The sequence below is a fragment of the Stenella coeruleoalba genome, assembly GCF_951394435.1.
Source record: "Stenella coeruleoalba genome assembly, chromosome: 3".
Lineage (NCBI taxonomy): Eukaryota > Metazoa > Chordata > Mammalia > Artiodactyla > Delphinidae > Stenella > Stenella coeruleoalba.
In genome coordinates, this window is record NC_137148.1 from 70,076,077 (window position 1) to 70,089,897 (window position 13,821).

At 35.2% G+C, this 13,821-nt stretch overlaps 1 protein-coding gene across 7 annotated transcripts in view; it reads right to left on the bottom strand.

Moving 5' to 3' along the window:
* TMEM161B (transmembrane protein 161B) overlaps positions 1-13,821 on the bottom strand; it is a 70,100-nt gene that overhangs the window by 41,551 nt on the left and 14,728 nt on the right. For 4 of the 7 annotated variants that reach the window (XM_079918773.1, XM_079918772.1, XM_079918775.1 and 1 more), the window contains one exon: positions 7,720-7,823. The exons of 1 other annotated variant lie outside the window; for it this stretch is intronic. In XM_079918773.1, the coding sequence (XP_079774899.1) occupies positions 7,720-7,823 (104 nt within the window). Of the gene's footprint in view, positions 1-7,719; positions 7,824-13,821 lie in introns of those variants that run through there. 2 more of the 7 variants (XM_079918779.1, XM_079918777.1) reach the window with 1 other exon arrangement.

Sequence of the window (13,821 nt, forward strand, 5' to 3'; positions counted from 1 at the left end):
CATCTACCCATTCATCCATCCACCCATTGATCTATCAGACATTTATGGAGCCCACTACGGTCAAGTACTCTGCCAGGCAATGGACATATAATCACCCATAACAAAGCCAAAGTCCCTGATTTCTTGATGTTTATATTTCAGTTGGGGCAGAATTTAACCAATATTTAAAAAGACAAACATCATATATACTGGATACTACACAAAAGAATCATATACTTAGTGAGAATGAGAGACAAGCCGTAAGGTATTAGGTTACAAAACCTCTCTGAGATGACATTTGCCCAGCAAACTAAAGAATAAGAATGGAGTGCGAGAGCATTCCAGGCAGAGAAGAGTATGTCCAAAAGCACAAAAGCATGAAACTCAGAACAATGCAGTAACCAAAAGGGCAAGGAGGCAGTAGCACCATGTACAAGGAGAAACACATGAGGAAGGCTGAAGAGATAACAGGGAACAGGTCATGCAAAGCCTCTTGGGTCCATACGGAGTGTAGATTTTATGCTAAAATAATGGTTTCAAAGCAAGAGAAATAACTTGATTTACATTTTAAGATTTCTTTTACTGCTCTGTGAATTAGAACAAGGCAAGAATAGCACGGAAATATATTTCAGAATCAACAGTTCTTGTAAGGTAAGGAATGGAAAGAAAGGATGGAATGAAGGATAATATTTACACTTCTGATTTGAGGAAGATGGTGGCACATTTTCTGACATGGAGTAGAGCAGGAAGAAATCAAGAATTTAAACATGCTGGGTTTTTAAGTACCTATGAGACATGAAGTGAAAATATCAAGAGGGCTACTGTATATTAGAATCAAGAGCTCACAGATAACCTGGGGCTATTACATAATTGTGGTATTTAAATCCACAGGCATGAATAAGGTCACCTAAGGGGAAAATAAAACATGGTAGAAGGCTAAATAGTTACTAAGGAAGTGGGAGAATCCAGTTCATGACAAGTATGTAACAAATTCAGCGTTGATGGAAAACAGGGAAATAGGCCCCAAACTAAGGAATAGATATGGGAGGGGCTTTGTTTTTTAAGAAGGAAGGGAGGCAGAGTTGTGACTCTTATTTGTTGTTGCTATTATTTTTAATGGGAGACCTTAAAAAAAAAAGTGTGCTAACAGGAATAATCCAACAGAAAGGAAGCAATTAATGGCAAAGAAGAGAGGAAAGGGCCAAAGAAAAAAAGTCAGGGTGAAGGTTAGAGGGAATGGGATATAGATCACAAATGCTGGAGTTAGGTCTTGATAGCAGGATACCTCCTCCATAGGCCAAAATTAAAATATATACACATTAAAAAAAAAAACAAAGAGAGGCTGCACGTGTAACAAGGGTTGTGGGTTTGATGGCATGAAGATGAGAGCAACAGGCTCCAGTTTCAAGAGCTTAGAGTGAGGCTGAGGCAGGCATGTATAAATGAAGAGAGGATTTGGGTTGAAAAAGCTGTCCGAGAAGTGGAACACACAAAGACTGCCAGGTAGCATGTAGTAGCCATCTAAGGACATGAATTCAAAGTAAAACCTAAAGGTACAGTTGCACAATTTTCTTCAACAGTCAATGCTTCATACACAGTTTGATTTCATATCATATGATTCCCATCTACTATACTTTAAGTTCTGGTCTCAATTTTTGGTCTTTTCCTTTGCAAAATGACTTGCAATCTGCTTGCCCCTGATGCACTAGGCCTTTCAAATATGGGCTTAGAAGACAGATATAAAAGTTTATCAGCCTTAGATTCGATGTTAAATAACGGTTACAAAACCACAATTAGAGAAAAATGCTTTATGTTAAGCAAAAGAAGCATGATGTAAAATTACACATGAAATAATCACATCCATGAGGGGAAAATATGAATAGAAAAAATTAGACGGAAATACAACAAAATTTACACAGAGATTGTCTTTAGCTGAGAGGAATATAGTTTGCTGCCTCTTATTTTTCCTTTTTATCAATTTACCATCTTTTTCTACATCATAGGCATGTATTGTGTTAGTAATAGAAAAAAATTTAAAAACAGTAAGTATTAATAGAATCTCACTACAAAACTGAACCTCTTACATTTAAGTTAAATTGTGTTTTATGACATTTGCTTTGGCTATTTTCACTTATATTCAGACTGTCAGCAGTGTCTCAGATAACAAAGCCAACTTGGTGTTATACTCCACTAAATCACTGAAATAATTTTTCAATAATTTTCTTGCATAAACCTTTTACACAAAGTAATATCAGGCTACAACCTTTCTTACTAAGGCAGTTCAAGAGCACTGAAAAAACATATACCAGAAAATACAGAATGTACTGACCTAGATTCTTTAAAAAAAATTTAAGCAGCGATGCCATTTCAAGCAAACTACTTAAAAATTTTTCAGAAGTAAAAATTTCAGAAATTTAAAATGAAAATCTGAACATGAACAAATATGGAAAAGCTTAGTATTGAGAGAAAGCTAAAAAAACTTTAACACATAAATAATCATACAAAACTCTTTCACAACATAGGCCACAACATAGTTTTAAATCTCTAAATAATAATTTAGAAGTGAAAAAAAAAAAGAACACTAAGGGAAAACAAACACCACCTAAAACCTAGAAAACCTTTCAGTACAAGTAACTAAAGTATCATTTATTATACATATACATTCTCTTGTTATTTATTGGAAACTTTACTAGAATATCATGACATTCTGGAGCTGGAAGTTAAGACAGCTAAGGGAGGAAAGCAAGGACTCAGGCATTCCATAAGGGTAGTAGCTTAAGGTTTAAACCTTTCCCTTAGGTCATAGGTCCCACCTACTGTGCATTTGAATAGTAGGTTTCTCTCACCAAAGGAAATTTGTAAATTCTTGGATCAGGCAACAGGCAAAAAGAGTTAAGAGCAATTGAATAGGGTGTTTTCACACCTTCTTTACCCAATATAGGATGAGACAAAATCAGAATAAATCCAACCGTAATATATTTTGAGTCAGGGACATATGAAGGGAAGTAGCTGACCAAAGTGAGAGCCTAGGGGAATAAAGGGGTAGAGAAAAATGCATAAGGTTTGAGCTGAACAATCAGGAAAATGGAAAGCAGGTTCAGCAAGGAAGCTATAAGGGAGAAAAAGCAAAATCCTACTCCTCATGCAAAACCCACTATTCAAATGTACAAAGAATGTAACCTATCACTTACCTCTCCATGAAAAGAGGGGCCAAGCAAACTTCAAAACAAAAACGAACTTTAATTACATTAGAAAGTAGAGAATACTTTGGCTACAAATCAGTGGTATGCTGGACATGATAAAGAGCTAACGTCTTTAGGCAACCTGAGCAATGGTTAGAACGAATGTTCCTTGCGTTAGGGAAAGCAATTCACAGTAAAGGTAAAGAGAAACCAACTTTCCACAATTTTTCTTTCCTTTGGGGAGGAAGGAGAGAGTAGAGCAACCAAGAGCACTAGACTCTTTGCACCTGAGTTTTTCAAGGTCGGTAATACTTGCTCACAGGTTATGGCAAGAAAAATTTTGCTACTTAAATTCTTGTTAAAGCAGGAATGGCTCAACAGTCTGATAGTTATATAAAAAGGCATGTAAAACAAGGAGAACTAATAACATTTTCTAGAAGAAAAACATTTGTCTATTAAAAAAACTGGAAGAATGCAATACAAAATAATTATAATTTAGTAATGTGGAATAAATTTAATCTCAAATGGTGAGGAGAGGTATAATTGTAACAGAAGATATTTCTTAAACTCTTCTTCACACTTAGCATGATTTTGGTAATCAGAAAAATGCTGATGTGCCTTTTAACTTAGAATAAAAGGTGACTGTAATCCTAGAGAAGCCAGAAGAATAAGTAAAGAGTAAGTAAGTAAAGAGAAACCATATACTGCTTATAACCTGAGGATATCTTCTAGAAGGCTAAGCACAGCTAGGGAAAAAAGGTAGAAAAGAAAACCTTCAATAAATTACTCTATAAACTGCCAGCAGAAGTCACAGTGGTTGTAGGAAAGTTCAACTCCACCAAATTCAAACCTTGGTTCAAGTATGTCTGTTCCAGGACAAGGGTCTGGAATTTGATGAGCAGCCATAAATCAAACAATTACTAGACTATGAATCAGACTTCCAGGGTAAAAGGCCTGGATCTGTTTCATTTTTCAGTATGTAAACAGGAGTAAAATTTTCTCGTCTGTAAAAATGGTGACATGGGCTTCCCTGGTGGCGCAGTGGTTGAGAGTCCGCCTGCCGATGCAGGGGACATGGGTTTGTTCCCCGGTCCAGGAAGACCCCACATGCCGTGGAGCGGCTGGGCCCGTGAGCCATGGCCGCTGAGCCTGCGCGTCTGGAGCCTGTGCTCTGCAACGGGAGAGGCCATAACAGTGGGAGGCCCGCGTACCGCAAAAAAAAAAAAAAAAAAAAAAAAAAAAAGTGGAGACAATATCACCTACAGCAAAGAAGGACTAGGCACTTACCAATCCTGCTTTTACTTCCTAGGTACAATGAAAAGTGTATTTCCCAACCTGTTGTGCACTTTGGCCTTAACCAGTCATAGGGCTCCAGACTATGTAATGTGGGCAAAAATGATATATCTACTTCTAAGCTTGGCCCCTAGAATCTCCTGAAAAATCCATAGCCCACTCTCTCTCTACTTGCCAACCGGCATAGCATCTAATAGAAGGACTCCAAGCAGCAGAAGGAACAAAGGAGCCACAAGACAGAAGAAGCCTAGAATCCCTAAGTAACCACCTGAAGGATAGCTGAATCCTTGAATCATCATTTTGTGAAGGATCTACACAGAGAGCTGCCTGACTGACCCCTCTCAGGTACCCCCATTTGACCCTGATTCCTGTCTGAGGAACTGAGTGAGAAACTTTTATTAAGTTCAGACACCAAGATTTCTGAGGTCATAACATATCCCAATACATCTCCTTCTTCCAAGTTCAGAGTGTAGAGATCCAAATGAGATAACAGAAATAAAAATTTTATCAGTACAAAGTTCTATAACACTGTAAAGGTAATATTAATGGAATTAAACCAGGCTAAAGACTATGCATTATTTTTTTGAAAACTAGATATCTACAATACTAATTACAATATATAAATGTTATTTAACAAGAGCTAGAAAACTACTCAATTTTTAACATAAAAAATCAGCAGGTTAATTTATAAGCAAAAACTGCTAATTCCTTCAAGGTACTGACTTCTTCAGGAAATTGGCAGGCTTACTCATTAAGTCAACATAAGTCAAACAGGTGCCACTTCACACCTTCCATTCTAAAAGAGACAGAGGTTGATGAGAGATATGGACAGAAACTAATTTACATGATAAAAAGAGAAGCCATAACTTTTAAGGAAAATATGAATACTTACAATTTGAAGATATACTAGTGGAATAAATATTAAGTCGACAGATACCGAAACTAAAAAGAAGTTTCTTCTGTCATACCCATGATTAACCTATCGTGGTATCTACACATCTATTCACTTGAATAGTTCTATTAAATAGCTATTCAATATAGTCACTCCCAAACCATCCTACACTATTCATAATTTTAAAAGTCCTCATAAGCCTCTCCCTTTAAATTTCTTCAAGTATTTTAGAGCCGATAATCTCAGAAGGCCCTCAGATCTTTCTCCTTCAACTCAGCCACATGGTTTAAAATGGTTTAAAATGCAAACTGTCGTTTCTGATCAATAATATTTTTACATAAGCAATTTAGCAGAGATTTTAGATTTTCTTAGTATTAAAACAGTATCATTTCATATCACAAAAGGTTGGCAAAACAATAATTATCCCAAAATGATAAAATCAATATTCTTATTCAACAGAGTTAGGCAACAACATGGAGCAATATAGCTTCATGACCTAAAAATTTCAGAATTAATATTAAAGAAAAATAGATGATCTTAAGAACACAGAGCAAAACAAACAAAAACAGAAAGGAAATGAAACTAACTACAGCAGAAGAGTAACTATTACTAGAAAATCCTGATTGGCATCCTTGGAACCTGATTTGGAATTAGAGACAGCATTAATTACCACTAAAGTTAATCTATTTATAAAAGCAAATCAAGATCACGAAAAACATCAACTTCACGTTTATTTTTGAAGGTTGAGCACCTCTTCAAATTAGCAATATATATACTTATGACACATACTTGTCAAATGAGTAAAGATTTTAAATATATTGTTCCAATATTAACAAAGAGAATCAGTTTTCAAGCTCTGAAGTTTTAGTTTTATAGAAACAAATGCAATGCAGATTATGTGAGAAAGTAGAAGTTGCCTATAGACTAAAAAGGCACATGACTGCAAAGATCTTTAAAGCCGAAAGAGACCTGGAAGTCTCCCTGGAGACTCATCATAAACAAAATCTACAAGTGTGCAATTCTTAGTAGAAAACAAGCTACCTTAATATGTATTTTACTTAGTTTATTAATTCAGATTCCTTTTATTTAGAATTAATGGTATTTTCCAGCAGATGTTCACCCTCTTTCATGATCTACGAAAAAGGGTTTTTGCTAAGCAAAAAAAGGAAGCAAGATTGCACAGGGCATAAACGTACACAGTTAAAAACTAGTCACAGATGATTTACTTTTTTCACTTATAAATAGCTTTGATGAAGCTTTTATTTAACTTTACTAAAACTTTAGTCATTATTTACTTTGCTAATAAAATACACATTTTTAAACTGCTGTTCTCTCATGCATTCCACACACGTGTGTGCCTATCAGTATTCAAAAAAACTTTTTAAGCAGTCTAAATAATATTTTCCTATTTAAACACTGATATGGAAAAAGTATAAAGCATTAGAGAAAAAGAATATACTTGAAACTAGAAAATAAATTTAAGCTTTATGGATAGAATTGCTTATTATTGGTCTTGCAATATATGAAATCATTACGAGGATAATAGCTATCCATTGCTTTCTAACTTCAAACGGTCTAATAAACAAAAGAAAACTGATATACAAATCAATAATAGAATTTGGTTATTTATTAGAGACAAATAATTGGAGTAAAACTATAGTCATGGTACCAAATCTATAATTTACCTTTCATAATTATACAAGATTGTGGCATGTATTTCTGTATGCAGAGTTTTACGGCTTTTGCCTCACTACGCCTCCTATATTTAACTTCTTTACTTTTGATTTTATTCTTTTATTGTACAAATTTCAGCAAGGTAACTTACCTCCTCTGCAGAAGGAGGGGACAGTAGTAAGCTTAAAGTGCAGTAAACAAAATTAAAATCCTACAAAACAACTTCATCGCCTCCTTACTAAATTAAAGTTTAAAATTATTTTCAGTAAAAAAAGGGCCCCTAATTCTCATAACTCTCAAGTAAGTCACCAATAATAGGATATGTGCTTTGAATCACTTTTTTCCAACAATGGTAAAAATATTTAAGCACTTCGATTTATAGTCTCTTCCTCTTGTTGACCAACTTTTGTTAAAGGTAACTAGAAAAGTCATGTGATAGTTCCAGTGGCCATGGACAGAAAGGGATAGAGAAGGAAGGGACTAAATTCTTGACCATGACCCAATTACCTTTGTACTAAACAGATAAACTACTAATATCTCAAGTAAGAGAAATAAGGAAGCTAGATTTTCCTCATTATTTTCTTTTTTCATGTTTTTAGAAAATTGGAATTAGCACTTAACTTCTAGGAAGTTAATCAGCCTGGTAAACTAAACAAAGATTTGAAAGTGCCAGTCAGAATCAGCCTATCCTTGCCTTACCTGCCATTACAGAGTAGCCATCGAGCAAGAGAATAGTGAGGTATAATCTTCTGCATGACACTGGCCATCACCATGGTAACAACCAGCTGTATACCTATCACACCCTGTGTAAAGAAACAAACAAACAAGTTTAACAATGAACGAATTTAGATTTGAGGACACTGCTGAAAAGCTTTCTATACATTTTGAAAATTATACTTTAAGAAAGATGGATTTACTACCAAAATACATATTATTCTGCCATTTAGGTATTCAAGACCACATATGTTTAAATTTAAAATACATGATCCCCTCTCATAATCCTCTACAAGTTAAAGTAGCATACACATTCAAAATCTATTCCCAAGAAACGTTCTCCATTACTTAAGTGTACCAAAATGAAGTGAAAAATGGTGATTTTGTTTTTTTCATCCTTCTCCAAAGTTACTCTATTCAACACACTTAAAACACTACCTTGGCTAGGTCTAAAAGCAGTATGCATTTTTTTAAATTCTAGGGTGGTAGTGAATGACTAAAGAGCATTAACTATAGTAAGTGTGATGGAAGAACTGGCCTGAAAGTCACTAGAAAAAAAATTTTAACTAATACCGTCATCACCAACTTCCAGTGGGTGGGCCTTCAACAAGGTCCAAAAATGCCCGTAGTTTGCTCTCATCAATCCCTCTCTTGTTCTCCGTAATACCTAATTCAAACCTTCTCCCATCTCCTCACACCTCCAACTTCCCTCAAACTTTTTTAAAAAATTCTTTTTATTGAAGTATAGTTGATTTACAATCACAGCAAAGTGATTCAGTTATACATACATACATATATACACACACGTATATTCTTTTTCATATTCTTTTCCATTATAGGTTATTTCAAGATATTGAATATAGTTCCCTGTGCTATACAATAGGACCTTGTTATTTACCTATTTTATATATAGTAACTTGTATCTGCTAATCCCTAACTCCTAATTTATCCGCCCCCCCAAACTTCTAACTCTCTACTCAGTAGAGAACATCTTCCAGTTCACAGAGAGAAAAACAACAGCATCAAATGAGAACTCTCACTTGCCATGGACAAGCTCACAATCACTTGCATCTGCACCCTTCTTCTTCCACACCCTCTAGAAATAACAGAGCATCTTCAGTATAAAGCAAATCCCTCTATCTATGCTTCAGAGCAAATCCTCTCATTGATTTTCAGGAAACTTAATCAATGAATAGCTTCCCTCCAGTATCTTCCTTAATCTCTTCTCTATTTAAATCCTTCCTATCAGCATTTTAACACCTTTCACCTTTCTAAAAAATACCAATAATTTTCTCTTATTCTACAGCCCTTCCCTTCTTCAAATACGTAGCCACTTTGCAAAAGACTTGTTTTCACTGTTTCTATGTTCTCATATGCCCACACAGTTCCCATCTGACTTCTGCTTCAGCCCATTCCATTAAAACACCTACAATCACAATCACTTCACCTTGCCAAATTATCCTTCCTTATCTTAAATCTCAGCAGAATCCCAACAAGGTCTACCAAATCCCTCGCTTTACTCCCACCTAGATGACCATTTCTTTATACTCCTCTTTGTTGGCTCTTCCTCTATCTAAGCAGTCCAAAAATAAAGTTGAATTCCTTCCTCAATGCCAAACAAGTGCATTTAAAAAAATGTTAAAATGTTTTTTAAAAAGTAGTATAGTTTATCTGGTTTAAGAGCATGGACTCTGGACCCAAACTGCCTGGGACAGAATCTGCCATCTACTGGCTGCATGCCTTCTGGACAGGTTATTCAAACATTCTGTACCTCTATTTCTCTTCTATAAAATGAAGCTAATAATTCAACCTACCTACTAATCAAGCTGTGGTTACTAATTGTGCCTGTTACAGAGTAAGCAGTCAATATGAATTAGTACTATTGTCATTATTATCACTACTATTGTGGGATAATTTTTTTTAATTTCAAGAATACAAGAGACTTTGCAAAAAATAACCAATGTTACTTCTATAAAAAATAAATTTAAAAAACAAAATAAATGGAATCATACCATAAAAAATGACATGTCTCCTAAGTGATAAAAGAACACAAAAAAATTTTGCAAACATCAGGTTTCATCAACTGTTCAATAGGTTGTACACCACTGTAACAAATGCACTATCATGATGTGGGATATTGATACTGGGGGAGGTTGCACACATGCCAGGACAGGGGATACGGAACCCTCTATACCTTCTGATCAGTTCTGCTACAAACCTAAAACTGCTCCAACAATATGAGATTTTAAGAAAAATCAAATCAAATTTATTCACAGAGAAACAATATAAACAATGTCAAAAGACTAACTGGGAAAAGGTATATGTAAATCATATCACAAAGGGATAATCCACTTGTTAGATATTATATAGAGTTCTTATAAATCAATTAGTAAAAGAACAAATGCCTAATTTAAAAAGAGAACAAAAATGTACTTACTGTTCTTTAAAAAAGTAAAATGGCTCTTAAACAGGACTGTTTTTAAAATGCCTTTGAAACCTGCCTCAACTCTGGTTTCACTGTGCATATTTTAATGCCTTAAATTCTATCAATTGGGTTAAGATTCAGACCATTTTTACATTCACCTAACATCAAAGGTTACATTTTTACCTTTTTTCTTTCACATTTCCTATCACTTGAATTTACTATCCTATTTTCTGTGTAGATTGTGATAGAAGTTCTGCAATCTCCATACAATGAATGCCGCTACAAAGAACTCTTTCAGGCAGAACAAGGCCAAGAAATACATTAGCAAGTAGGTCAGAAGGTTAGTCTATTTGAGATTATAGACTTAAAAGCAAAAGATAATTTTTTAGCCAGGGAAAGTTTTGTGGACAAAACTAGAACCTCAATCTAGCCTTGAAAGAAATGTGATAGTATCACAGTATCTTCAAGGTCATCTAGTACAATCTCTCATAAACATATATAACAATTTATTAAAGTGTAAACTCCTTAATAGCAGAAATCATATCTTAGTCACACCTAATAAATGTTACAGGTATTAAATGGCATTTCAGAAAGACTGATCTGGAAGATATATATATATGATGGACTGTGATGAACTGGGAAAAAGAGGCATCTTGCCAAACTCTCTCCTCTTACTCCAAATCACTAAGCATAAACTGCTGATAAACCCACTACTGAAGAATGTAAACCATGTGAAGGCAAAAACAATCAAAAATCAGCAAATTGGACTGACTAGAATTAAGAATAGCAACTAGGCTTCTGCAATGATCCAGACCAGAAATGATGACACTTTAAATTACTGTGGTTATCTCTGGTACTCAGAAGAAAAATGCATTTTAAGGATATTGTTGAAGAATTCAGAGACTGATGGTACATTGAGGCAAAGGAGGAACTAAAGAGATCAACCCCAAGAAAGGCAAACTCATTCTCAATGTTGTAGTTAATGTTTGACTAAAAAACATTCAATGGAAAAGTGTAACTTCACTCCATTCATTTACCTTACTATGCAATTTCCATCTTTTTAAATGAAAATACTTTCTCAAAACCTCATCTACATACTGGCTTAAATATATTGTATAATAGAAGTTTTCTTCCAACTTTCTAATAGAAGTCAATAAATCTTTCTGAGAATGAATCAGCTGTTAGGTGACTATATATGTGGTACTGAAAGAAAATATGTTGCTTTTTTCCCAATACAAGAATCTACCTAATTTTTTGGAGAAGTAATTTTTAAATTATATGGAATATATGTCCCCAAAGTTATTCCTTTTCATACATATTTAGAAAAGAGTCCTCGGAATATATTTTCAAAATGGCAACCATTTTATAGAATTATATGTTATCAATTTAATATATTATTAATACTAAACTTAGATCAATTTTTGAGACATTACTATACAATTGACAATTACAGTGTTCATGCCAGGGATTAACATATTAAAATATAAAGTACTCAATTCATTAACTAAGAGACACAATCATTTGAAATTTAAAAACAAGTCATTTAAATAACCTGCCTTCACTGACCAATTTAAATGTCTATGTATGTCTAAGTTTATACAAAACAGAATTTTTGAAATGTTTAAAAACCAAATTTCCTGAATATTTTTCATTATTTTTAATTAAAAGATAATGCTTAGGGGCTTCCCTGGTGGCGCAGTGGTTGAGTGTCCGCCTGCCGATGCAGGGGACACAGGTTCGTGCCCCGGTCCGGGAAGATCCCACATGCCGCGGAGCGGCTGGGCCCGTGAGCCATGGCTGCTGAGCCTGTGCGTCCGGAGCCTGTGCTCCGCAACGGGAGAGGCCACAACAGTGAGAGGCCCGCGTACCGCAACAACAACAAAAAGATAATGCTTAAGTAAATTTAAGCATAAACAAACATAAATTTCATAAGAAAAAACTATTAAACTGGGTAGATATGCGCTGAAACGATAAAGTCCATCATGGCTGAACTCTCAAACACACAACCATATGGGTCATTGACCCAAGTGGCCTTAATGGTTTTATTAGGGCCTCAAAACAATAACTTGACCAAAGAGATGGTTTCTGTCTGGATTCATTGCCCCTAGGCCCCAATTCTCTTGATAACCGGAACTGGGGAAAGTCAATTATGAAATAGCTCATAAGCACCCAAGTAGGGTGAAACACTGGGGCAACTTAGGTTTCAACCTTTCCACATCTATTAACCTGAGGCCATGAAGAGCAAGAAAAAGTTATTTGCCTTTAGTCTACAGAAGAATGATCATTTCAATTTTTGTTAGTAATCGTTTCTGGGTAGGTTAAAAAAATTCTTACCAAGGAAAATTAAACAATTCTCCAAGAAATAAAATATATCAAACAGCAGTATTTTACCTTGCTTGACAATAAAACTCCCCAAACTTAAAAACAAACATCTTGCAATTTATTTTTTAAGATTTTTTTTTGATGTGGACCATTTTTAAAGTCTTTATTGAATTTGTTACAATATTGCTTCTGTTTTATGTTTTGGTTTTTTGGCCGCAAGACATGTGGGATCTTAGCTCTCCGACCAGGGATCAAACACAGAAGTCCCAGCAATTTTAAAATTCAAACTTGGAACAATATTATGTCAACCTCGGCGGAGTTGACATTTTGTTTTGTTTCATTAAACTAGCTCTGCTGTTGACAACAGACTGAAACAAAGTATACATTGTTTAGCATCAGAAGGCAAATCAGCATACATACTTGGGACTCACACCACCCAAAGGGTTTTAATTATCACCCCCCTTGAATAAGTAAGATGGGAAAAAAAAGAAAGAGGCTGTTACCCAATGATGTTGCTATTTTCGGTTTCTTAACTTTTTACATATTTTAGTGATAGCTAGACATGTTGAAACAGACTTCTTAGAGATGCTCAAATGATTTATACTGTAAAGAAGGGGCGAACTTTGTTATTTCAATCTAGATTCACATAAAACTTAGAATTCACACACTGAGCAGTTAAGCAAACCATCTCTGTACAATTTACAAATGAAGAAGTCAGGGTCCAAATAGCGAAGACCACAGAACTACTCAGTCACAGACTTATCCAGAACCCAGACCCCTAATTTCCAACCGAATGCACTAAGTCATTTCAGTGCATTCAATGAACATTTATCAAGTAACACACTTCAGGCACTGAACCACCTGCACACAATAGGGAGAAACAGCACAGTCCCTGACATCAATGAGCAACCAGTCCACTAACAGAGTAAATGGACCCTTACAATACAAAGTTATGAGACAACAGGTAGAGGATTCTATGAGAACACAGCAAGAGAGAAGAGAGAGAGAGAGTACTGAGGGCAAAAAGCTGTGAAAGGGGATTGTGGAAAGTAAAGCATGAGTCAAGACTCGGTGGAATCAGCTTGATGAACCATCAGTGATATCTGCTTCCCATAGGATGACAGTAGTCCAAAACCAGATACTAAAGCGCAAAACTTACAGGTTTAGAATTTAGCCTGGAAACAATAAGGAAACCCATGAAAAGTAATATAACCAGATCAGTATTTAAGAAAAGTTGCTCTGGATACCATGTAAAGACTGGATGAGGGATAACCCAGCAGCACTAAGACAACTGCCCAGGTATGAAAGGAGGAACTGCACTAAAGGTAGTAGCAGTACTG